At 43.2% G+C, this 23,309-nt stretch overlaps 1 protein-coding gene across 9 annotated transcripts in view; it reads left to right on the forward strand.

Annotated features, from left to right (window-relative positions):
* The window catches only part of DMD (dystrophin), a 2,360,554-nt gene that overhangs the window by 2,241,485 nt on the left and 95,760 nt on the right, over positions 1–23,309 (forward strand). For all 9 annotated transcript variants that reach the window (XM_066250305.1, XM_066250306.1, XM_066250308.1 and 6 more), the window contains one exon: positions 7,521–7,595. In XM_066250305.1, coding sequence (XP_066106402.1) covers positions 7,521–7,595 — 75 coding nt within the window. The remainder of the gene's footprint in view (positions 1–7,520; positions 7,596–23,309) is intronic.

Genomic DNA, 23,309 nt, shown 5'->3' on the forward strand with positions numbered 1-23,309 from the left:
TACTTTTATTTCTTCTTTCATTTCTTAGGAGAATTCTAGAGTCATTGGTGACAGGGAAATAATACCATTTCACATCTGCAAACATAACTTGATAGTAATTATAGCTTCATGGCTTTCTGCAGTTCATGCAAATATGAATGTGGAATTATTATTTATCTCTGAGTAGGTTAATTTCTTTTCTCCGTTTAACTAAAACTATGTTGATGATGAGGTTTTAATGAGTTTAGATTGTAAAAGTCTTCAAATATATCTAAAAAATTATAGGCCAAGTATAATACATTAATGTACCTCTTCTCTGGCTAATTCTTTAAAGATATGTTCCAGAAATCTTCCCTGTTCTTAAACAGTTCTTTTTATTTTTGTTGAATTTATTGAGGTGACACGGGTTAACAAAATTATACAGGTTTTACATGCCCAATTTTACAACACACCTTCTGTACACTGTATTGTGGGTTTATCCTCTTAAAGATTTCTTAAAGAGGCCCTGGCCAGTTGGCTCAGTGGTAGAGCGTTGGCCCGGTGTATGGAAGTCCCTGGGTTCGATTCCCGGCCAAGGCACACAGGAGAAGCACCCATCTGCTTCTCCACCCTTCTCTCCTTTCTCTCTATTTCTCTCTTCTCCTCCCCCAGCCAAGGCTCCACTGGAACAAAGCTGGCCCGGGCACTGAGGATGGCAGGATGGCTTCACGGCCTCCACCTCAGGCGCTAGAATGGCTCCTATTGCAGTGGAGCACCCCCCCCCAGAGGGGTAGAGCATCACCCCCTGGTGGGCATACCGGGTGGATCCCTGTTGGGCACATGCAGGAGTCTGTCTGTCTGCCTCCCCGCTTCACACTTTGGAAAAATACAAAAAAAAAAAAAAAGTTTATTGAAGAGTTCGTGATAATTCTTTCTGCATTGCACTCTAAAACTTCCAAAGCCTGGACATCTTGGCTTAATTTGCTTTCAAGCTAGACTTGGTTTAAATTACTCAATTTATCTCAAGCTTCATTAAGACCCATGTTTCTTCTCTATTCTGGTGAGTTTGAGCTAGTAAGAATGATACTGGCCACGCTGAGAGTCATTAGAAGGCCACAGGAAGAGTGAGGCAGGGGAATTGGAGATGGATTATTATATAAGGTCTACCGGAAAGTTCTGTCCATTTTTGGAATAAAACAAAATACAAATTTTTCTTACCGTCAATAAACTTTATTAAATAATATAATTGCCATTATTATTAATGATTTCTTGCCAGCGTGAGGGCAGTTTGTATATCCCATTTTTGAAAAATGTTTTATCTTTTGATGCAAAAAATTGAACCAGTGCTTGTATGATATCTTCATTTTTGAATTTTTTGCCCTTCAAAAAATTTTGTAAGGACAAAAACAAGTGATAGTCGGAGGGTGCTAAGTCCAGGGAATATGGTGGATGCGACAGACATGCTTCTGTAGCATTTCTTCCTTGTTGAAATTCGTAAAAATTACAGTGGCATAAATGAACTTTATCAGTAGCCATGGGTACACTATCGCTTCACGCATAAGACTAACGTGAATCAACTTTGTTTTAGTTAATTTGCTTCGTCAGTATGTATACATTAAGTGATAAAAATAGAGAGGCACACATGTGCCAAATAAACATGTGCTTACATGTCGAAACTTGTGATAGAAACGGACAGAACTTTCCGGTAGACCTCATATTTCCAAATCTGCCCACCTTCCTATAATACAGGCGGGGTGTTGAGAGACTGCCTTGTTTTGGCCTGCTTGGAAAATTTTTTAAATAGACATGCAGTACTTGTTTAATTTTCATTGTGTGACACGCAGTGGTGTTGGAACTGTACCCAAAAAATACTGTACTTCCTCCAAATTTTATTTTTTACTCATGATCACCTGAGTGATTTGGATTCCATGTCTCCTGTGCCATAGAGTTGGTAGGAAGAAACAACTGCACCACTAATTTATCTGTTGGAATAATCTTTAGCCATCCAGCTCTTTCCACTGGTTAAGTTTAGGAGGTCATTGTCACTCTTTCTGCAAGTTTAGGAGGTCATTGTCACTCTTTCTGCCTAAATACATAAACATGGTAAAGCTTTGGGCCTTTCCAAAAATTCTCCACAAGCCATTAGATAGCTGGACTGACATATTCTTTGTTTTAAATTCTAGACCTCATAGATAGCAGGATTTTTGAAGTATAATTAAAAGGCAAAAAGCAGCTATAGAATTCAAATGAAGGGGCTTAATGTTTTATTTCTCTAATATTTTCCAAATTTCTCGCATGCCTTTAAAACTGCTGAGGTATTTTTCACCATTTATGCAAAAGCGTATCCGACTTGTGTGTAGATTTGTGACTCCAACTTGATCAGGTCATTTTTTTTGTTTCTGTTGATTTGGCATCTTCCCTCACTACCTTCCACAGAAAGAAGGTAAAAATTGTAAAACAGAAATATTTACCAAACTCAAGAGAAATTCAGAGGTTAAACAAAGGGAGGAAATCCCTATTACTTGTTTTGTGCCTCAAAATAAAAGCCAAATGGACCATGACTTTGGTAGCTACCCGGTGATTCAACCTGAAAGGTAGATGGCTTGATATTTGCCCTTGTTCCTTAAGTTGCTAGATTTCTCTATTTTTAGGCTAGAATGAGCCCTGAATAAAAGAATTCAAGTCATTGCGAGGAAAGTTGAGTTCAGCATTTCTGTCCTTCGGAAGCGTGTTTTCTATCAGCTGCCGTGGAAACGTTGTGTAACTCGTTTCTTGGATAGCCTCACTCTTCAAGTTCTGGTTGTGAGAGCTAGTGAGCTCATTACGACTTGGATCCGAGTCCTGGAAAAGGCAGCTCCCAGGAAAAATGGAGGCCAGCCTCCCACGGGGGATGGGGTTGGGGGGCTTCAGCTTTATTCTGCATGCATACTTCAGCTAACGGGTCTGCTCCAGCCTCAGCCCAGGCCACTGTCACATTGTCCTCAGCTGCGTCTCATCTTGAGGTTTGTTTCTCTGTGCACCCTCCACACTTTCATGGCTGAGACTTATCTCTTCCAGCTGTAAGCCAGAGGGCGTGGTGCTATAGATTCCTAGCAACACAGGCAGACTCAAACAACACAGATGGTTAACTCTCTTGAGTAGGACACAGGAACTCCTTTGCAATTCACTGATGGTTACAGGATATAAATTTGTGTGTGGCTTCCATTGCCATATGACAAAAACTAGGCATTTTTTCTGCTACTTTTGTGTGGTATTCCCGAATCGCTGTTTGAGAACAAGTTGGGCTCTGGTGTATAGTGAACTCACAGCAGAAGGCTTGTTCTTTGCATTGGGTTGGGGGTATGCTGAAAGGGGTGTCGGGGAAGAGGAACCCTGAGGCAGAATGAGCCACATTAGAGGGATTTGGAAGGGAAGAAATCCTGAACTGCTTTAGGGAAGCTGAGAGCACTGCTAGAGCAGGAATGTTCCAGATGCTGGTCTCCGATAGTATTCCACTGCTGACCACACCCTCAAAGTATCTGATCATCCTTGCGTTTGTATCTCTAGTTCTTGGAATCTGCCAATTCTTGAAATGAACTGTGAGATTTGGATGGAGCTTCTGTGACCTCATTTAGACCATTTGTTCTGAATTCTGAATAGAACCAGGAAAATTGGAATGGGGAGAATTGGGGTCATAAGAGAGATTCTAGTTTCTGAAAGAAGAAAGATAGGAAACAAGACCAATGAGTTTAAGAGGCAGTTGAAAAGGAGCATTAGAAAGAAAGGGAAAGAGGGAAGAAAGCTTTGCCAATATCTCCTGCCAAGATGTTTGATTGGCACATAGTTCACGCTACACACTTTTGTATAAGTAAATGAATGAAAGGAAATTTGAAGTTGGAGGCCTATTCCCTGGAAACTGCTACAGGCTGGTGTTAAGGGAAAAGTGATCTGTGTTTGATTAGAAGTGCATTTCTATGTCTCTATGTTGCTTGTTTTATAAAGGGCCAAAGGGGCTCGTTTATGACTGTGTGTGAAGGACCTCTGCCCCAGCAAGTACTAAAGGGAGCGTCAGATCATCCTGGGGAATGGTATTAACAGCAGTCTGGAGGCGAAGGCAGGAATTCGTTTCTCATGGACGAGTGCCACAGGACAACTCATGCCGGGAGTTAGCCGAGACCACCCAAAAAGCGAAGCAGTAATAACTGGGGAAAAGAGACAAAGGAAGAACCAGGACTTTTGGGGAGAGGCAATGAAGGTCAAGCCGAGGACCCAGGTCAATCAAGTTCTACTCACCAGAAACAGGGTCCGAGGAAAAGTTAATTCACTTCCCAGAGAAGTAATCTCTAACCATCCAAGATGCTTTTAGATGCTTTTAATTGATTGGCTAATTTTTATTGGTGTTCGTCATAAACAAGAGATTCACAAATATATTCCAGAGGTGAATTGTTGGTCTAATTGACTAGAATAGTCATTCAAGAAATAGGTTCCTAAATGCCCACAAAATGGAATGTAGAAAGATACAAAACCAATAGATGACACAAATCTGTACTGAGATAATACTGAACTTTGACATGGAACAGGAAACTTGATTAAAATGAACAGTGGAAGATTTGACTGCACTAGGAGGCCCATTTGGATCACCTGGGGGTCCTGTTAAAATGTTGATTCTGATTTATAGCTCAAGTAGGGCCTGAGGCTCTGCATTTCCAACACAATCCAAAGAGATACTAATGCAGTTGGTCCTGGAATCACACTTAGGGTTACAAGGAACCACAAGGTTACAAGGTTCTGTTAGGTAGGTGTTGGTAGCCACCCGAGGTTGGGTGTGGGTAAGGGCTGTTTTCTCATCCCTTTTGGCTACTAGTTTGTAAGGAAAGGGAGTCTCACAATAAACCGTGTCACAGACAAACATTTGTTAGCCACGGGCCACAAAACAACCCAGACCCAAGGAATCAGAAAATCTGGGAGCAGCCCTCAGAATCTGTATTTTCCATAGTCCTCCAAGCAATTCTCAGACACCACTCAAGTTGGAGAGCCACTATGGTAGCAGCAGGGTTCTGTCAACCATCTAATTGAATTCGGGCAACCAAGAAGCCCGGAAACCCTGCTGGGCATTTTGGACTCCGACCTAGGGCACCATTTCTAAAGGGGTCTGCTAGATTCTTTTCACACCCTGTCACTGTAAGGGTGGGGAGTGTTTCTAAACCTTTTTAGATAGTTCTATTTTGCAAACCACTAATATTACCAATGCAAGCCTATCTAACATTAATTAGGATAATTAATGAAACCCCTGGTGTAACAGAAGCTAAATATAGCTGAAGCACTTACAGTGGCCGCCTCTGGAGTGAGGCTTTTTGATTAATTGCTAGCCAACCACCCCTGGAGCGTGCATTCTTGATTAAGACAACTGACCACCTCTGCAATGTAGCTTAAGCTAACACCCATATGCATCATATTGTGTTGTCCGTGTGAGGTTTTTTTTTTTAAACTTTTAAAATCTACTTTATTAAGGCATAATTTAACCATAATCAGAATGTACACAGGGCACATAACCATTCTCAGTGTACAGTTTTAGGGGTTTAAAAATATTTTTTATTAATTGATTTAGAGAAAGAGGAAGGGAGGGAGAGAGAGACACACACACAATAGTCAACATTGATCTGTTCCTGTATGTGCCCTGACTGGGTATTGAACCCACAACGCTCCTGTATCAGGATGATGCTCTAACCAGCCGGGCTATCTGGTTTTGACAAATGTATACACTTTGTGTAACCTCCACGCCAATCAAAATACATAACATTTTAGTCACCTAAGGAATACCCTTGTGTTCCTTGCGGTCAGCCACCCACCCCCACGCCACCGCAAGTATCATCTCATCTCTCTGCCTCTCGCGCTATAGGTGAGATTTGTCTGTTCTAGAATTTCATACAAATAGACTCCAACAGTATTTATTTGTGTTTGGCTTCTTTTACCCAGCCAAACACAAATGAACTGTTTTTCAGAATAGTTGACATTGTGGCGTTATTAGTAGTTGGTGTCTTTTTCCTGCCCAGGAGTGACCACTGTATGACTGTCCTGCAGTTTGTTTATTCCTTCTTCTGTTGGTTTGTTTCCAGTTTGGGGCTCTTATGGACATTTCATCTACACATCTTTTTGTGGACATGTTTTTATTTCTTTTGAGTAAACATCTAGGAGTAGAATAGTTGAATTTCATAGAAGATTGCTAAACTGGTTTTCCAAATTAGTCACACTATTTTCCATTCCCACCAGCAGTGTGTGAGCATTCCAGTGGCTCCACACCCTTGCCAATTTTTAGTATTGTCAGTCTTTTTTTTTTTTTAATTTTTACACTGAATATTTTAAAGTAAATTACGGACATTGTTTTTCTTCCCCCTAATTTCAATTCAGGTTTTTCTATTTGGTCTCTGCAAAGGCCTTAAAAGCTAATAATGTTGACCCACGTGACTTGAATATGAGTTAAATTATTTCCCTTTCCTAACCCCCAATTAGAATCGGTTTTATGGTGGCAGTAAGTCATGTTTGCCAGTATGTTTTTCTTTCTTTTATCCTTTTGTTCATTTATTCATTTATTCATTTAGACGGTTAATCATTGCCCCAGCTGTATTAGACTTGCTTTTTCGGAGAGCAGTCAGATATTAAGTTACTGGGAAATATGACAGAGGTGGGAGACAGGGTTCTTGTTTTCAAGGAGTTCTTTGGAGCTGGGTTCCTGAAACATAAATACACAGAAACTCTAGAAAAGAAATATCGCCCGGAGTGTATCCAGGCTTGCACAGACTTGAGTGAGGGCATTATCTAAATATAGCTCTCTGCTCGGTGAGGTGAGTTGGAGCCTGACAGATGACTGTAGAAACCGCAGTAGCAGAAATTGTTGAGTTGTTAACCTGTGCTGAATACTAGAATGATTGCACCTTAGAATAGAAGCCAAATGTTTATTTTAGTCCCAATTATATTTTAAAATATGGCTCCCACCCACATATATATGTTGAGTAAGAGATACTCAAAATGTGAACAGTGCATATCTTTGGGCAGTGGGATTATGGATGATTCTTGACTTGATTTTACATTTTCCTTTAATTTCTAAGTTTTCCACAGTGGGCATATTTAACTTTTATAATCAGAAAAGAATGTTATATTGCCACTTGATTTTTGGTAAGTTCTAATAGCTGTTTCGATCATATATCCCTTGTTCTCTTGAATCTTGTATAGGAAAGATTCACTACAATAGAAGCAAGATTACAATCTGGAAAAAATTAATACCTGTCCTCCTTTTCCCTCTTGGGAATAAGGATGACATGAACCCCATGCAGACTCTGCCACTGTCACCCTTCATGGAACTTAGATGTCCTGATTGTCAAAGAGACACAAGTTGTTTTTATTAATTTCCCCGCATCGACAGAACTTGAATTCCCAAAGCGCGGGGCACCTGCAAGGGGGCTTCTATCTCCTAGCCTATTTTTGTTGTTGTTGTTGTTACAGTTGTTGGCAGATCACTGTGAGTTTTTCTGTGCTTTCTGATGAAATAACAAATGATCTTTCTTTCCCCCTTCTTTTCCCTCCAGCCGACCTGAATAATGTCAGGTTCTCAGCTTATAGGACTGCCATGAAACTCCGAAGATTGCAGAAGGCTCTTTGCTGTGAGTATTAACCAGTTCTTGAAATATCTACTTGACAGTTAGTCTTTGCTTTTAAAAAAAATGGGTATATTTTCACTTGGAGAGAAAAAATAGTTATCACAAGTACATTTATAACATAGAATTCATTTTTTTATTTTATTTATTGATTTTGAGAGAGAGAGAGAGAGAGAAAGAGGTAGAAGCAGGAAGCATCAGCCCATGGTAGTTGCTTCCTGTATGTGCCTTGACCAGGCAAGCCCAGGGATTTGAACCAGCGACCGCAGCATTTCCAGGTTGACGCCTTATCCACTGCGCCACCACAGGTCAGGCTAGAATTAATTTTTTAAAAATATCTTTGACCGAAGTTTCACCTTGACTATTTTATATTGTTTAGAATCATTCCTGTCACCACTCCTTGGCTACTGACATTTAATCGCTAAAACAGTGATCATTTTTATTTTCTAAGTACCCCATTCTCATAGAATGGTGTTGGCATCCAGAATTGTCTTTATGACTTGGATTCTCTCCTTCTATTACAATGTATTTGTTACTAGAAGTATTAGTATTAGATCACCTTGTCCAAACCAACGTTGACATGTGTATATTGCGTTTTAGCTGGAATGCTAATGTTCAGGTGAATGTTGTGGTAGAAGAAAGATGGCAGGATTGTTTTTCTGCCCTTGCTAAATATTGTACACCGGTGGAACAACCCTGAAGTGTCGGACACCCCCATCTTTTCATCAGAAAGTTTATATAACTATCTGTTACCAACAAAGTGAATTAGAGTATAATGAGTGCCTATGCACATGGATGCCATGACCATGAAGCAGGCACAGTCTCTCCCCTGGTGCAACTTATTCTGATGAGGGCTGTGCGGGGTGTTCGCAAGCTGGAGGCTCAGGTGAATGGATACAAGATAATCAAGAAATCTATAATCTTCAAAAAAGTAAAATGATATTGTCTCTATCACTAAGCTTTATAGACACTCAGAGAAAAAAGTGAAGAGACCGTTTCAAAACCATGTATGTAGTCGTGTAACAGTGGAAGAATGGGGTACTGTGAGAACAGCTAGCTGTGGGTCGGGGGTGATGAGGTTCAGAGAAGGTTCGCTTGAAGGGATGATGTCTTAAGCTCCACGAGTCCAAAGGTAAATAGAGCTCACTCTCAGAAAAGCGTTCCAATGAGAAGGAACAGCACGTGCCTGCTCGTGGAGTCACATGTGTCCAGGAACTGCAGATACTTCAGCATGGCCCAAGCACAGAGTTCCAAGAGGGGCTACGGAGAAATGTTCAGCTGGAGAGAAAAGCCGGAGGCAGATTGTAAAAGCCTTTCAAACAAACGAAAGAACTTAGAGTTCGTTGGAGAGCCCCGCATGGAGGATGACAGTTGGGATTTTCCTTTAGAAAGGTCGTTCTGGCTGTGAAATAGAGCAGGGGTCCCCACACTACGGCCCACGGGCCGCATGCGTCCCCCTGAGGCCATTTATTGGCCCCCGCCGCACTTCCAGAAGGGGCACCTCTTTCATTGGTGGTCAGTGAGAGGAGCATAGTTCCCATTGAAATACTGGTCAGTTTGTTGATTTAAATTTACTTGTTCTTTATTTTAAATATTGTATTTGTTCTCGTTTTGTTTTTTTACTTTAAAATAAGATATGTACAGTGTGCATAGGGATTTGTTCCTAGTTTTTTTTAAACTAGGAACCGTTGGCCCTCCAACGGTCTGAGGGACAGTGAACTGGCCCCCTGTGTAAAAAGTTTGGGGACCCCCTGAAGTAGAGTGTAGTTGGAGGGGTGGGTGGGGGGAGGTGCTGTTGACAGAAGAAAGACTTCTTGAGAAGTTACAATCATCTAAACCAGCAACATGATGGCCATTGGCAAAGGCGTAATGGAGCTAAGTGAGGAGACTTGGGAAATAACCTGCAAGGTGGAATTCATAGGCCTCAGTGCTGAATTGTATGATTAGATGTGTCGGGTGACGGGGAATCAAGCAAATACCAGGTGCTCAGGTGACGTGAATGGGAGAGTTGGACATACAGTGCTGCCACTCAGGAGGAATATACAAGCAATATTTAGGGATCATCAGCATGGTCATGCTCAGGAAGCATGTAAAATAAGAGGAAAAGAGTATTTAGGACAGAATTTGAACAATGTACACAGGAGACTGCAAAGGAATGACCAGAGGAGGAGAAGGCGACTGCAGAGAGGTTAAGTACCACATACTGTGTAGGGAGAAAGAACATCAGGGGCAGAGGTTGTTTCTGGGAGGTCAGGCTGTAGTCAGCGGAAGTGTCCATTGGATTTCATGCCTTGGGTGAGATTTTAGAGGCACAGCGGAGGTGGTAAAGTGGGCTTAAAAGAAAATATAATACAAAAGGGGGTTTAAAGATGGTGTGGGCAGCCTGACCAGGCAGTGGCACAGTGGTTAGAGAGTCGGCCTGGGATGCTGAGGACCCAGCTTTGAATGCTCGAGGTCAGCTTGAGCATGGGCTTATCCAGCTTAAGCCAACATAAGCATGGGATCATAGACGTGACCCCATGGTTGCTGGCTTGAGCCCACGGTCACTGGCTTGAGCCCATGGTCACTGACTTGAAGCCCAAGGTCGCTGGCTTGAGCCCAAGGTCGCTGGCTTGAGCAAGGGGTCTCTCGCTCGGCTGGAATGCTATCACTGAACAACTAAAGTGACACAACTATGTGTTGATGCTTCTCATCTCTCTCTGTTTGTTTCTGTCTATCCCTCTCTCAAAAAAAAAAAAAAATAAAAATGATACGGACAATTCTTAGAGCAATTTAGTTGTAAAGGGAAGGAAAGAGAGCTGGTAGAGGAGTTCTTGGAAGGGGCTGAGGAGTGACTGAAATGTACGTATTTCTAAGAGACGGTTGAGTATTTAAATGGATATAAGAAGAGAGAACAAGATGGAAATTACTGACTCAAGAGAAGCTAATAAACAATGTCCGTTCTCAGACAATAGGGGCAGGTCATGCAGAGGCCAGCGGAAGGACAGCACACTTCCCCTCCATCTCTCCTCCACTGTGATCAGTGGGCTGGGGGAGGGATCTGTGCAGGGCCAGGTAACCAAGGAGACCGCGTGGCAGGAAGGTGAGGGATGCCTGTGTGTGGCAGTTACCAGTGGGAGGTGATGAAGTTGAAATTAGGTTGAGCTTTGTGGAGAATGAAAGAGGGTTAATTTTAGAGGCAGCATTACGGAGCCCAGAGTCCCCTGCGCATCTTACAGCGGTCCCAGTGAGCTGGGCTGTGGAGTTGCTCTGGGCACACTCAGCAGTCGGGAGCCCGAAGGTTCTGCCCGAGAGGGCAACTGGGCAAGAGAAATGGGGATTTGGACAAAAGAAGAGGTAGATAAAGTGATGTCTGTCAAGTCTGTTTGGGTAGGAGAAGCTGTGAATTCCCATGAAACCTGGTAATTAGGAGGTAGAGGGATCAAGAGCTTAACTTCTGAGAGAGTTGGAAGAAGACTTAATGTGGAAGTAATTGGAAAGCCAAGACGCTGTGGCGAGAGTAGCATAGCTAACCATTCTTTCAGAACTGTTCCAGTAGACGAGGTCTTTGAGATGACCATTTGAGTAGATGGCAGAGGCAGAGCAGATGTGAATTTCCATGGAGATGAAATAGGAAGTGAAGGAGCTGAGAGGCTGCAGTGATGCACGAGCCTCCATGCCAATATTGAAATTATTCACTATTGCGGCCAGGACTGAGGAGGAGAGAAGGACCGCGAACCCCCTGGCTGCCAGGCCCTCAGAAATGAAGGGGTTTGTCCAGGGCGTCTGTGAAGGCCAGGAATAAGATGGTCAAAGAGGGTCGCTGGCGTGTGATGATTTTCTTTTTATGGCGATGGAAAAGAAACATCCTAGGAGTGGAATTATTTGGAAGGAGAACGGAGGAAGGCTTTTCCTCTTCATCTTGATCTCGCCAACACTTAGCAGCACAAAGCCAAGCACAGAGTAAGGTTGAATATGTTTTCGTGGAATGGATGCATGACTGAAAGTAAATTTTGTTTTTTATTTCTTTTAGTTTATAGTCTGAAGTTATCATTTTTCAGTTGTATAGCTGCCAAGTTTTAGTGGTTTTACAGGGCTCCCCAGGCCTAGGATGTTCGCAGGCACCTGTTAGCGCACCAGAGCTGGGAGCAGGCAGCGGAGGGCAGGGCGGAGTCAGAGGGCTGGATGGAGGAAGTCTTCAGCCTCTTTTTTTTTTCTTTCTGTCCCTGCTCCGTCCCAGAGATACTGCTTTCCACTGAGAAAGGGGTAATTATGAACTGGTTATTATAAAGTGCTATTTTATATAGTGTATTCCCAAGAGGGCCTTAAAAGTTTAAAATTTAGAGATCATCAGCTGTTCCAGGTTATACTGTGGAAAAGCCCGGAAACAGACTAGATTGGAAAACCTTCCGAAGTTCTTTCTGACCTTGGATTTAGGCAGTATTCAGTTCTGTTAAAAAGTAATTCTGTTCACGTGTGTGTCTTATTGTCTGTCATTTCAGTTTAGTTTTGAATTATTGTTTTACATTGGAGAAACGGCTATTTGATATCATTTTAAAATTTTGGCCATTTGAGGTTATAGCCTTTGTAATATAGTGACTCTATGAAGGTAGCATGTAGAATTTTTACACTTAAACATATTTGAAATTCTCAGCCTGTCCTTTCTGCGAATTACTTTTCTCATATTGGAAAAAGATATAGGCATAGCGAAATTAGGGTGCTTTCACTTAAATTAAGTACTGGAATCTCAAGAGTGGTCGAGAAGTGTCCATGTGTAGTATGACTATAGAATGAAGAGTTCGCCAATCCTTTTATAATGAAAACGTGTGTCACATCACTTAACGAACTATTCAGTAGATGATTTAAGAATTTCCTTTTAATTTTATATTTGCTTAGGTTTCTCTTTTGGCCTTTTTTGTCATTTCTGTGCCTGCAAAACTATGATAAAGAGCCATTGTCTGTGGTACAGGCAAATAAAACTTGTCCTGGCGAGCTTTTCCCAACCGAAGGTCACTTCTACTCACTCTTACTTTAATGAAAATTAACGATGTTATCTCAGTGATTTCCTGATGCCAATGAAGAGTTTGAATTACAGATGCCTTAGAAAATATGCAGTGCTCCTGCCATTAAGCAGCTTGGTCTTATTTGTTTTCAGTTCACATCAAAGCTTCAGTATTACAGAAACCCGACTAACACAATTGTATCCACTATAGAGCATTTGCTATTTAAGTTGAGAACATCACCATTGGCCTATAATGTCCTTACTTTGTAATTGGTTTAATGTTGCATGACTCCATACTGCCTTTCAGCTCATTGTAAATGGAAATTAAACGTGACAGAAAAGCAGAGCCAAAGAGAAAATTTTGGTAAGGATTTATAGGGTAGTTCCGATGGCTGATACCCCATTGGAAGTTATGGAGGAGATAATCCAAGGTTTTTTTTGTTTTGGTATTTTTCTGAAGCTGGAAACGGAGAGAGACAGTCAGACAGACTCCCGCATGCACCCGACCGGGATCCACCCGGCATGCCCACCAGGGGGCGATGCTCTGCCCCTCCGGGGCGTCGCTCTGCGCAACCAGAGCCACTCTAGCGCCTGGGGCAGAGGCCAAGAAGCCATCCCCAGCGCCCGGGCCATTTTTGCTCCAATGGAGCCTCAGCTGCGGGAGGGGAAGAGAGAGACAGAGAGGAAGGAGGGGGGGTGGAGAAGCAAATGGGCGCTTCTCCTATGTGCCCTGGCCGGAAATCGAACCCGGGTCCCTTGCACGCCAGGCCGACACTCTACCGCTGAGCCAACCGGCCAGGGCGATAATCCAAGTTTTTTACTTTCTCCTCCTGTTGTTCTGATTGTGTGCTCTAGGAGTCTGGCTTCTCAAATTAAACATCTAGCCAACTTCTAAGCAGAAAGAAAAACGCACCTAAACAAAGCACGAGGTTTTATTTATTAGTGTGTGGTGGCTTGGAGAGAGCCCAAACCATAGGACCAAAAGTCCTGCAGTTGCTAAAGGTGACAAATACTCTGCAAACAAGAAACCGAGAACGATTTGCTTTCTGTTCAGCAACTAATCACACAGTAGAGAGATTTTGGATAGCCGGGGGCTGTCTGTGTGAAGGCACACCGTCAGCACGGCAGACCGGGTGAAAAATGTTCTCTCTTGTTGGTAAGCGCACCTCACCTTGGAAGGTGCACTAAGGTGGCATTAGACAGGGTTCAGTTGCTAAAGAAGACTCACAGGAGCCGTGATAACATGGCTTACAAATCTCCCGTCTTGCAGGAAAGGCTTCACTAAGACAAAAGCCTTGAAGTCAGGATGTGCATTTACAGCCTCACAGCGAGGGGGCCTGCGACACTGGTGTAGTTCTTTTGTCCCTCCTCTGCAAAAATGGACTTTTCCTATGGACTATGTATCATTTTTCCCATGAATCAGAGGCCAGGTCTCTGTTCTTTCAGAATTCAAAACATCTGGAGGACAGAACCAAACTAATTTTCGTAACTTCCCTGGTTGGATCGGTCTTGGTGCCCAGAGAGAGTGGTCATACAACAGGACACATCTCGCTCCCCGGGGAAGCGCTGCAGTCTTGTTTAAAGTATGCACAGTCCCCATGAGTCGCACACCAAGGAAGGACAACTTGGCCCCGGCTGTTAAGGGGCACCTTGTAGGTTCCGTTCTTCAGTCATCGTTCTAGGAAGTTTGCCATCCTTACCTTTCTCCTGGAATTGGGTGCCCTCAATCAAAGTGCTGTCTTTGCCCTAGGAGACCTTTTCCACCCTTCTGTCTTTGCTCATACAAAGTGAATTCCACCTGGCGGGACAGTCCTCACCTAGCTCCTAATTCCCCTAAGGTTTCTTTATTTCCAGTAGGCCCGTGCTCGTTGGTCCACCAGACATGATGTTACCATTGTGTACTAACATCTTCACTGTAACTAGGAAATGAATTGGAGATGCAAAAGTGTTGACTCTCCCAGGCCAACATCCGTGAAGAGTAGTCACTCCTAAATAGACTTTGGTTTGGGTGTGCCACAGAAATTTCTCGGAAGAATTTATGTCAAATGTCTTGCTTTTCAATTTCAGAGAGGTAAACCTACCAAATATATAAAACTTAATTCTTCCTCATTGATCTAACTGTCCCAATTGTCCCTCCAGCCATATGTGGCTTTTCTCATATAGTAACAGGGCAGATAGCTACGTTTTTTACATGTAATATTATGACAGGTGAGACATAAGCCTATAAACCTTCTACTGTATACCCAGTACCTTTCTTAAACCTTCATCATTCTGGTTAATGTCTACACAATTTTATTCAGATTGTTCTAAATCAGTGGTCGGCAAACCGCATCTCGTGAGCCAAATGTGGCTCTGGCCCCTTGAGTGTGGCGCTTCCACAAAACACCGCATGTGGGCGAGTTCCCTAATTAAATTAATAACAATGTACCTACCTATAATTTAAAAATCTGGCTGTGAAAAGAAATTTCAATCGTTGTACTGTTGATATTTGGCTCTGTTGACTAATGAGTTTGCCGACCACTGTTCTAAATCAATGTTCTTCATATATGACTGGGTAAATATTCCCACAGAGTCCTTTCCAACACAGGTCCTTAATCACAGAAGCAAGATCCAAAGACATAGCCACTTCACTACTGCGCCATGGAGTCATGGTCACGGTCAGAACTCTCATCTCTTCATCCGTGTGTTCAGTAGGTTAACCAGCTGTTCTCTTCACTCTCTGGCCCTTGAAAAAGGATGTGTGAATCACAGCTAAGGGAGAATATTCTTCTTTTAGCTGAAATCTCTTTCTGGCACCAACATTATATCAGTTTTTCCTTTTAAACACCCATGTAGTGGCTCTCTTCCCTTCAACAACAGTCTTAAATTTTTTCTTATAAATTATAATCCAAACCTTTGCCCCACCTCCACACACAAAGTGTGACCCTTGGGCTCAGCCACTGGACTAGTCTGTATTTAGCTGATAGCAGAATAAGAAGATAAGACATGCCAGATAAGACATGCCAGGGCAGGCCAGACCTGTGGTGGCGCAGTGGATAAAGCGTCAGCCTGGAACACTGAGGTCGCCAGTTCAAAACCCTGGGCTTGCTCGGTCAAAGCACATAGGGGAGTTGATGCTTGCTGCTCCTCCCCTGCTCTCTCTCTCTCTCTCTCTCTCTCTCTCTCAAATGAATAAATAAAAAAATTTAAAAATATATGCCAGGGCTGCTTCTTCAGTCTCTTCCCAATGGTAGGGAGTCAGATTGGATCAGTACAGAAAAATGGGGATGATTCTGTCCTTTTGGCAACAAAGTATTTGCAACAACCCCATTTAGGCAAGGTGTCAGGAAGGCGTAATCGGTTTCATCAATCCCTGTGGAATTCTTGTACGTACATTCCAATAGTTATGATATCTTGTTTCAGAATATCACCAGTCCTTGACACTCTTCATTGTAGCCCCAGTCCAGGGACTACTGGGTATGGCATTGAAAAATTGTGGTGAAGTAGGTAACACCTACCATGTTCCCCACTTGAATTATCCTTTTAATTGTAATTGGTTTCACAAGTGTAGCCCATTTATCAAAAGGGATGGTTGCCCAGGTTCCTTTGTTTGGATCTCCACCTGCAGGCCTGAGAGGGTGAGGTTCAATGGAAGGAGCTTCTGAATTTCCTTGAGTGTCCGCTAGTACCATCAAGGAATTGGGTTTTAGCAGACCTGTCATCACTTTGCAGTTCCCTCCTAATCTGTGGTGTTCGTCTCCTGGAGCGCAGCTTCCACCATTCCAGATGCAACTAGCAAGTTGTATTATTGATAACCAATTTCAAAGCCTGTGCTACTTCAAACCAAGGGTAGCATGGCAACCAGCAGTGCATCACTTTATGCCTTTTATCAGAATTGTCTTTTTTCTTTTTAGATAATGTCCTAGCCATATTTTTAGCTAGGAATGAGTTGGGAGGCGGTCTTCTAAACAATTTCACTTCTGGTGGTAATTGGGCTGGCAGTGGCCAGTAGAGCTCCATTGCTAAAGAGGACGCACAGAACTCAATTAACCAATGCTTACAAATCCACAGTTCATTGCAGGAAAAGGCTACCATGTACCAACAACATTCAAATGAAGATATATATCACAACCACAGGCTGCCTCATATCATAGGGTCCGGAGAGGCCAGGTGCAGGCTCCAAGTGCCCTGTCTCTGGAAGGGCCACACCAAGGGGACACTTTCTCTCCTGGATCAAGAACCACCGCCCATGTGAGCACAAATCACTTTGGGGATGAGGGAGCACATATTCGAGGTTCTTATAGCCTGCCGGTAACCTGGGCATATTCTTCCTACATGGCCATTCCAGACATAGTGGCCTCCATGGTAGAAATGGCCAGTGTTACTTCTAGCAATAAACAATAGCGATAACCTGTAACCCATGGCTACACATCAACACAAAAAGTCACTTTTTTTCATTGTTTTGATCAAGGCTCTGCATCATGTTGCTATTTTGGCAAAACATCTCCTGCCCGCTCTGGAGTCTCTGGAATGAACTCTCAGAGCAGAGATAACGACATCAGAGTGCACTGACTTTCTTGCTGGGCAAAGGTTTGCTTAGACAGTCCTTCAGCCTGAAGTGTAAGCTGCCTATGGAGTGAGTCGGTGAGGTGTCAACAGTAGCCTTCTCTTCCCACAGGTGCCTTCTGCTGCCTGGGCAAAAAAAAGGCAGCAAACACATCACAATTATCCCATCATAACACCCCTCCGTTTTTGTCTGCACTAATTAGGTCACAGGACTGTTTATATATTAACACAGAGGGCTCAGGTTTACCCCCCATGAGATGAGCTTGGAGTTGTGTTAGCACCATGGGACTTACTCTTTTTTTTTAAAGTGTTGTTTGTTTGTTTATTTGTTTTTGAGAGAGAGAGAGAGCCAGACAGACAGGAAGGGGGGGGAGAGGGGGAGAGGCATCAACTTGTAGTTGCTTTCACTTTATTTATTTATTTATTTATTTATTTATTTATATTTTTTTCTGTATTTTTCTGAAGCTGGAAACGGGGAGAGACAATCAGACAGACTCCTGCATGCGCCCGACCGGGATCCACCCGGCACGCCCACCAGGGGGCGATGCTCTGCCCCTCCTGGGCGTCACTCTGTTGCGACCAGAGCCACTCTAGCGCCTGAGGCAGAGGCCGAGGAGCCATCCCCAGCGCTCGGGCCATCTTTGCTCCAGTGGAGCCTCGGCTGCGGGAGGGGAAGAGAGAGAGACAAAGAGGAAGGAGAGGGGGAGGAGTGTGATGGGCGCTTCTCCTGTGTGCCCTGGCCGGGAATCGAATCCGGGACTTCTGCACGCCAGGCCGACGCTCTACCGCTGAGCCAACCGGCCAGGGCTGCTTTCACTTTAGTTGTGCATTGAGCTGCTCATATGTGCCTTGACCAGGGTTGAGCCAGTGTCCCCTTGCTCAAGCTAGCGACCTTGGGCTTTTCATGTCAGTGACCTTTGGGCTCTAGCCGGTGAGCTTTGGGATCATATGGACGATCCTCCCCATCCCCCCCCTCCCCAAGCCAGGGACCCTACACTGACAAACTTGTGCTCAGAGTCGGCAACCTCGTCCTCAGCGTTCCAGGTTGATGCTTTATCCACTGCGCCACCACAGGCCAGGCATGGGACTAACTCCAACCAACTTCTTGGTGCTTTGTGTTTCTCCTACTGTTAACACTAGTAGGGAATGAAGAATAGTTGTCTTTTTCAGTAAAGTCTGTAAGGACACCTTCTGCGACACCCTTTCTGCTTTTCAGTTGTTTCTCTGTGAGGAATCCGAAAACCTGGGTGTCTTGCCGTAACACCCATAGCAAGTCTTTTTACCTCTGGTCTTGGTTTTCTCTACTGAGAAATGATTCTAAAGGTGCCCTCTAGAGCTCACGGCCTAGGATTCTGTAAAAGACCAAACATCTCCTTCGCCTCCTCATCTGTCGTAGGGATAGAGAAGTAGAGTTAGCGTTTGAACTCGGAGCGGCGAGAGGGTGATCAGGCACAACCAGAGCCTCAGGAACCATGACTGGGGATATTGTGCTTGAGTTCCGCCGCCTGGCTGTTTTCTGGTTTTCCAGCACAGCAAAGGGGATCCTGGAGAGTCCATCATTTTTGTCCCATCCGCACCCTCTCACCCCACAGCGCCCCCATGCATTCGGCGCACCACCAAATGACCCCGATTCTTCCGTGCCATCAAAACCTATGGCAGCCCTGGCTGGATAGTTCAGTTGGTAGAGCATCGTTCTAAAGCGCAGAGGTTGCTGGTTCGATCCCTGGTCAGGGCGCATACAGGAACAGATCTATGTTCCTCTCTCTCTCTCTCTCTCCCCCCCCCCCCCGTCTCTCCCTCTCTCTCTCACTAACATCAATAAATAAAAAAATTAAAAAAAAACCCATGATGAATTAAAAAAATAACCTATGGCCTCCTCGACTGTAAAAATAAGTTTTGAAATAGAGGGTATATTAGAACATACTTGGGTTTTAATGTAGCTATAAACTATACTGCTCACAAAAATTAGGGGATATCATTTTGGAATACCCCCTAATTTTTGTCAGCAGTATATATCCCCTAATGAATTCACTAAGGAGATGCATTTCTAGCTTGAGATAAAAGAATAGTTTCTCATAGTTAATGTCTGCCGGTTGCTTGTTGAGGCTTCTAGAAACAGCTAATCATTATGTTTAATGAGTCATTTCAATATATTCTATAAGTTGTTCATTTTGAACAGTTAAGTGTATGTCTGTGTGGCGATTAAACTGTCCCTATGGATTTCTTTCACCTGTTAGCTAGTCTGTAGTTCCAGCTATGCATGCCTAAATAGAAGTCTTTTAAAAATTGGTCCATGAGAGCGGAATTCTATTTGATCTGTTTGTTTTGGCAAGTGTGCCTCTCCAGTCTTCTGTGATGGATCGCGCTTGTGTTCGACCACATCCGGTTTTAGCTGAGCACACTGCACAGTATTTCTCCCCTGACTATGTCATCTTTTGCTCCTGTTATTTCAGAGCAATTGCTTTGCTCCCCTCTGGAGCTATTTATGCTCCAAATTTTCTGTTCTGCGTGTTACCCATTCACCTGTACAGAGATAAGAGGAGACCCGATAAAAAGAAATTCATGCAATTTTGCTGTCGGTGTGTTTGTTTTCATCACACTGGTAAATTAGACTCAACTACGAACGTGAGTCTTAAAATTCTCACTTGTCATCAACCTGGAAATGCTGAGGTTGCCGGTTCAAAACCCTGGGCTTGCCTGGTCAAGGCACATATGGGAGTTGATGCTTCCTGCTCCTCCCTCCTTCTCTCTCTCTCTCTCTCCTCTCTATAATGAATAAATAAAATCTTTAAAAAAAAATTCTCACTTGTTCTTAAATCTTTAGATATAAAGCAAAATATTTATATCAATTAAGGCAGAGTAACAAGAGGAAAATAATAGAGAAACTTCATAGGTTCCTTCAATATATAAAGAAACGTGTTGGGAATACTGGTATTTGAAAGAAATCTATTCCTTTCTTCCGCTAATGGAAATGGTGGACCACAGTTCTAAATGCTCACTACCTGCAGCCGAAACCCTGCCCTTGGACAAAGTCAAGCACACAGAAGAGAAAATGAAATGTGACTTCTTTTGTCTCCGTACCTCTCTCCAGTGTCCCATGCACTCCCCGCTCGGCCTTTCCTTCCTCATGTCCTCCTTCCTGCTTGTGTATATATATAAATATTTAAATCTTTATTTTTTTTCCTACCTGCCTCCCTCTCAAATTAATTTAGGTTCCTTACTGCCACTTTAAGCTGAGTCTTGGCTTCCATGCGAAGAGATCATTATTTTGAGAGTATTTTTAAGCAAAAGGATTGAGGGCTGTAAAGTAGCAGAATTCACCACCCCAAAGTGTGTGTCTATGTCATTGGAATACTTTGAGCTGAAAACAATTGATGCCCAGAAGACTCATAAATAACCTCTAACCTTCTTCCTAACTGCCTAAAAGAATTTAGCTAGAAGACTTGCTCCAGGAGGGAGTTATCCTCATAGATGATTATAGTTTAATATGAACTAGATGTGATAGGGAGGAATCTAGCAAGGCTTTTTTTTTTTTTAGTTTAGTGTAATGCCCATTTTTTAAAATTTTAATGGAGTGATAAATCAGGGTACATATGTTCAGAGAAAACATCTGCAGGTTATTTTGACATTTCATTTTGTTGCATACCCCTCACCCAAAGTCAAGGCTCTTTTGATCAAAGTTTTCTCTGTGTCCCACAGTTCTGTGGGCCCAGCAAACATGTGTTTACTAAACATTAACTCTTTTCAACTTCCCATGAATTACCTTCCTTCTCTTTTGAAGTTCTAGATCTCGACCTCCTCCTCCTTAGTCCAGAATGACAATTATACCTCATTTTTGCCACAGAGTTTTCAGGTTCATGTGTATTCCCCATTGTTTTTTTTTTGTTTGTTTGTTTTGTTTTGTTTTGTTGTATTTTTTTTGTATTTTTCTGAAGCTGGAAACGGGGAGAGACAGTCAGACAGACTCCCACATGCGCCCGACCGGGATCCACCGGGCACACCCACCAGGGGGCGATGCTCTGCCCCTCTGGGGCGTCGCTCTGTCTAGACCAGAGCCACTCTAGCGCCTGGGGCAGAGGCCGAGGAGCCATCCCCAGCGCCCGGGCCATCTTTGCTCCAATGGAGCCTTGGCTGCGGGAGGGGAAGAGAGAGACAGAGAGGAAGGAGGGGGGGTGGAGAAGCAAATGGGCGCTTCTCCTATGTGTCCTGGCCGGGAATCGAACCCGGGTCCCCCACACACCAGGCCGACGCTCTACCACTGAGCCAAGCGGCCAGGGCTGTTTTTTTTTTTCTTTCTCTTGTTAACCTGTCTCATATCACTTTAATTCTTAGAGTCAGAAGAACTTAGAAGGGTAGAAGACAATGGCCTTTGCCTTGATAGGGTGAGCACTCACCCAGGGCACTTTAGGGAACCTGGTACGTGGAATTACAGAGCTTTGCTCACTGGGGTGAAGAGCGAAAGAAAGAAACCTTCCTGTTCCCACTACCAGGTCTCCTTTATGCTTCCATGGAAACTTCGAAAGTTACTATTTTCCTTTTTTTTTAAAAGAGAAAAATATATACTACATAGGTATTAACCTACATAGGTATTAACCACTATTTTTTCCCCTTAACATTTAATTAGAACCAGCCACAAATAGCTGGTAAAATACATTAAAGCCTTAAATTTACATCTGTTTAGCATTAGGCAAGCTGTTTACTGACTGGGTTGGCTGGTGTTTATCTGCAGTTACATTTATAATTGTATTGCCTCCTCCCCCGGGATGCGTGAGAAATTTACTTAATTACCATTGATTCTTTCTCTCAAAGGACTGAAAATTCAGATCAGAGCTTAGGTGTGTAAGGGTTATAAAAGCATGCTGTTGCATTTCCAATTTAGCTAATAAAGTGGCTTTAAAAAAAAGCGTTGTTTCATGATCCCTGGGAATAAAGCTTGCAATATGTTGATGGTGGACAAGGTTGAGATTTCCATTTTGTTAAATTTTTGTCTTTCAGCATATGATTAAATACCATCTCAGATCAAGGGAGCTCTTCCTCTCTCTCTCTCTCTCTCTCTCATATATATAAAGTTCTTAGAGGATTTGAAAAGTACAATCTCAAGGTGAAAAGAAGAAATACATGAGCCTCAGGACAGAAAACTGGATTGATTGTATAGTTACTTTAGTTTGCCCATGGAAATTTTGAGCAAAGTTGATTATTTTTTCACCTAATGTTAAGGTAGCAGAAAGATCGTGAGGTGACTGATATTTTAAGGCGAAAAATGCTAAACGATTATGAATGCATCACTGGAAGTAGAATGTACATAATCCTAACCCTACAGATGAAACAAATTGACCTTCTCTCATATTAATACAAGAAAGTATGGGCAGGAACTCTTTCACATCTCTAGTAAAATAGTTCCTTCCTTATTCGGTTGAAAATGACTTGGTTTCCGTAGAACACAATAGGCCCCTTTAACTCTCAGATATTCCCAAACACTTCAAGAACGGGAACTCTTTGCTCCCATCTTCATCCAGTCAGTACCACTGACATGTGAGAGCGAACTCACATCCTGAACGCTCATCAAAGCCATCAAACTTAGAGCTGAGGGAGAAAAACAGAATCTTTGGGTTTTTTTTTTAAAGGGACAGACAGGGTCAGACAGAAGGGAGAGAGATGAGGAGCATCAACTCATAGTTGTGGCACCTTAGTTGTTCATTGATTGCTTCTCATATGTACTTGGGGGGGGGGCTCTAGCCGAGCCAGCGACCTTGGACTTCAAGCTGATTACCCCACATTCAAGCTGGTGACCTTGGGGTTTCAAACTTGGGTCCTCAAGTCCCAGGCCCACACTCTATCCACTACGCTGCCGCCTGGTTAGGCAACAGAACATTTTAACAGAGGGTAGGGTTTGAACTACACGTATGAGACCAGGTAGATGCTTGAAATATTGGGGGAACCACTTTGTAAAGTATGTGACTGTCAAGCCTTTAGGCCAGGGGTCGGGAACCTTTTTGGCTGAGAGAGCCATTAATGCCACATATTTTAAAATGTAATTCCATGAGAGCCATACAACGACCCATGTACGTTACGCATTATCCAATAAAAATTTGGTGGTGTCCCGGAGGACAGCTGTGATTGGCTCCAGCCACCTGCAACCATGAACATGAGTGGTAGGAAATGAATGGATTGTAATACATGAGAATGTTTTCTAT

This window comes from Saccopteryx bilineata, chromosome X (genome assembly GCF_036850765.1).
Source record: "Saccopteryx bilineata isolate mSacBil1 chromosome X, mSacBil1_pri_phased_curated, whole genome shotgun sequence".
Classification (NCBI taxonomy): domain Eukaryota; kingdom Metazoa; phylum Chordata; class Mammalia; order Chiroptera; family Emballonuridae; genus Saccopteryx; species Saccopteryx bilineata.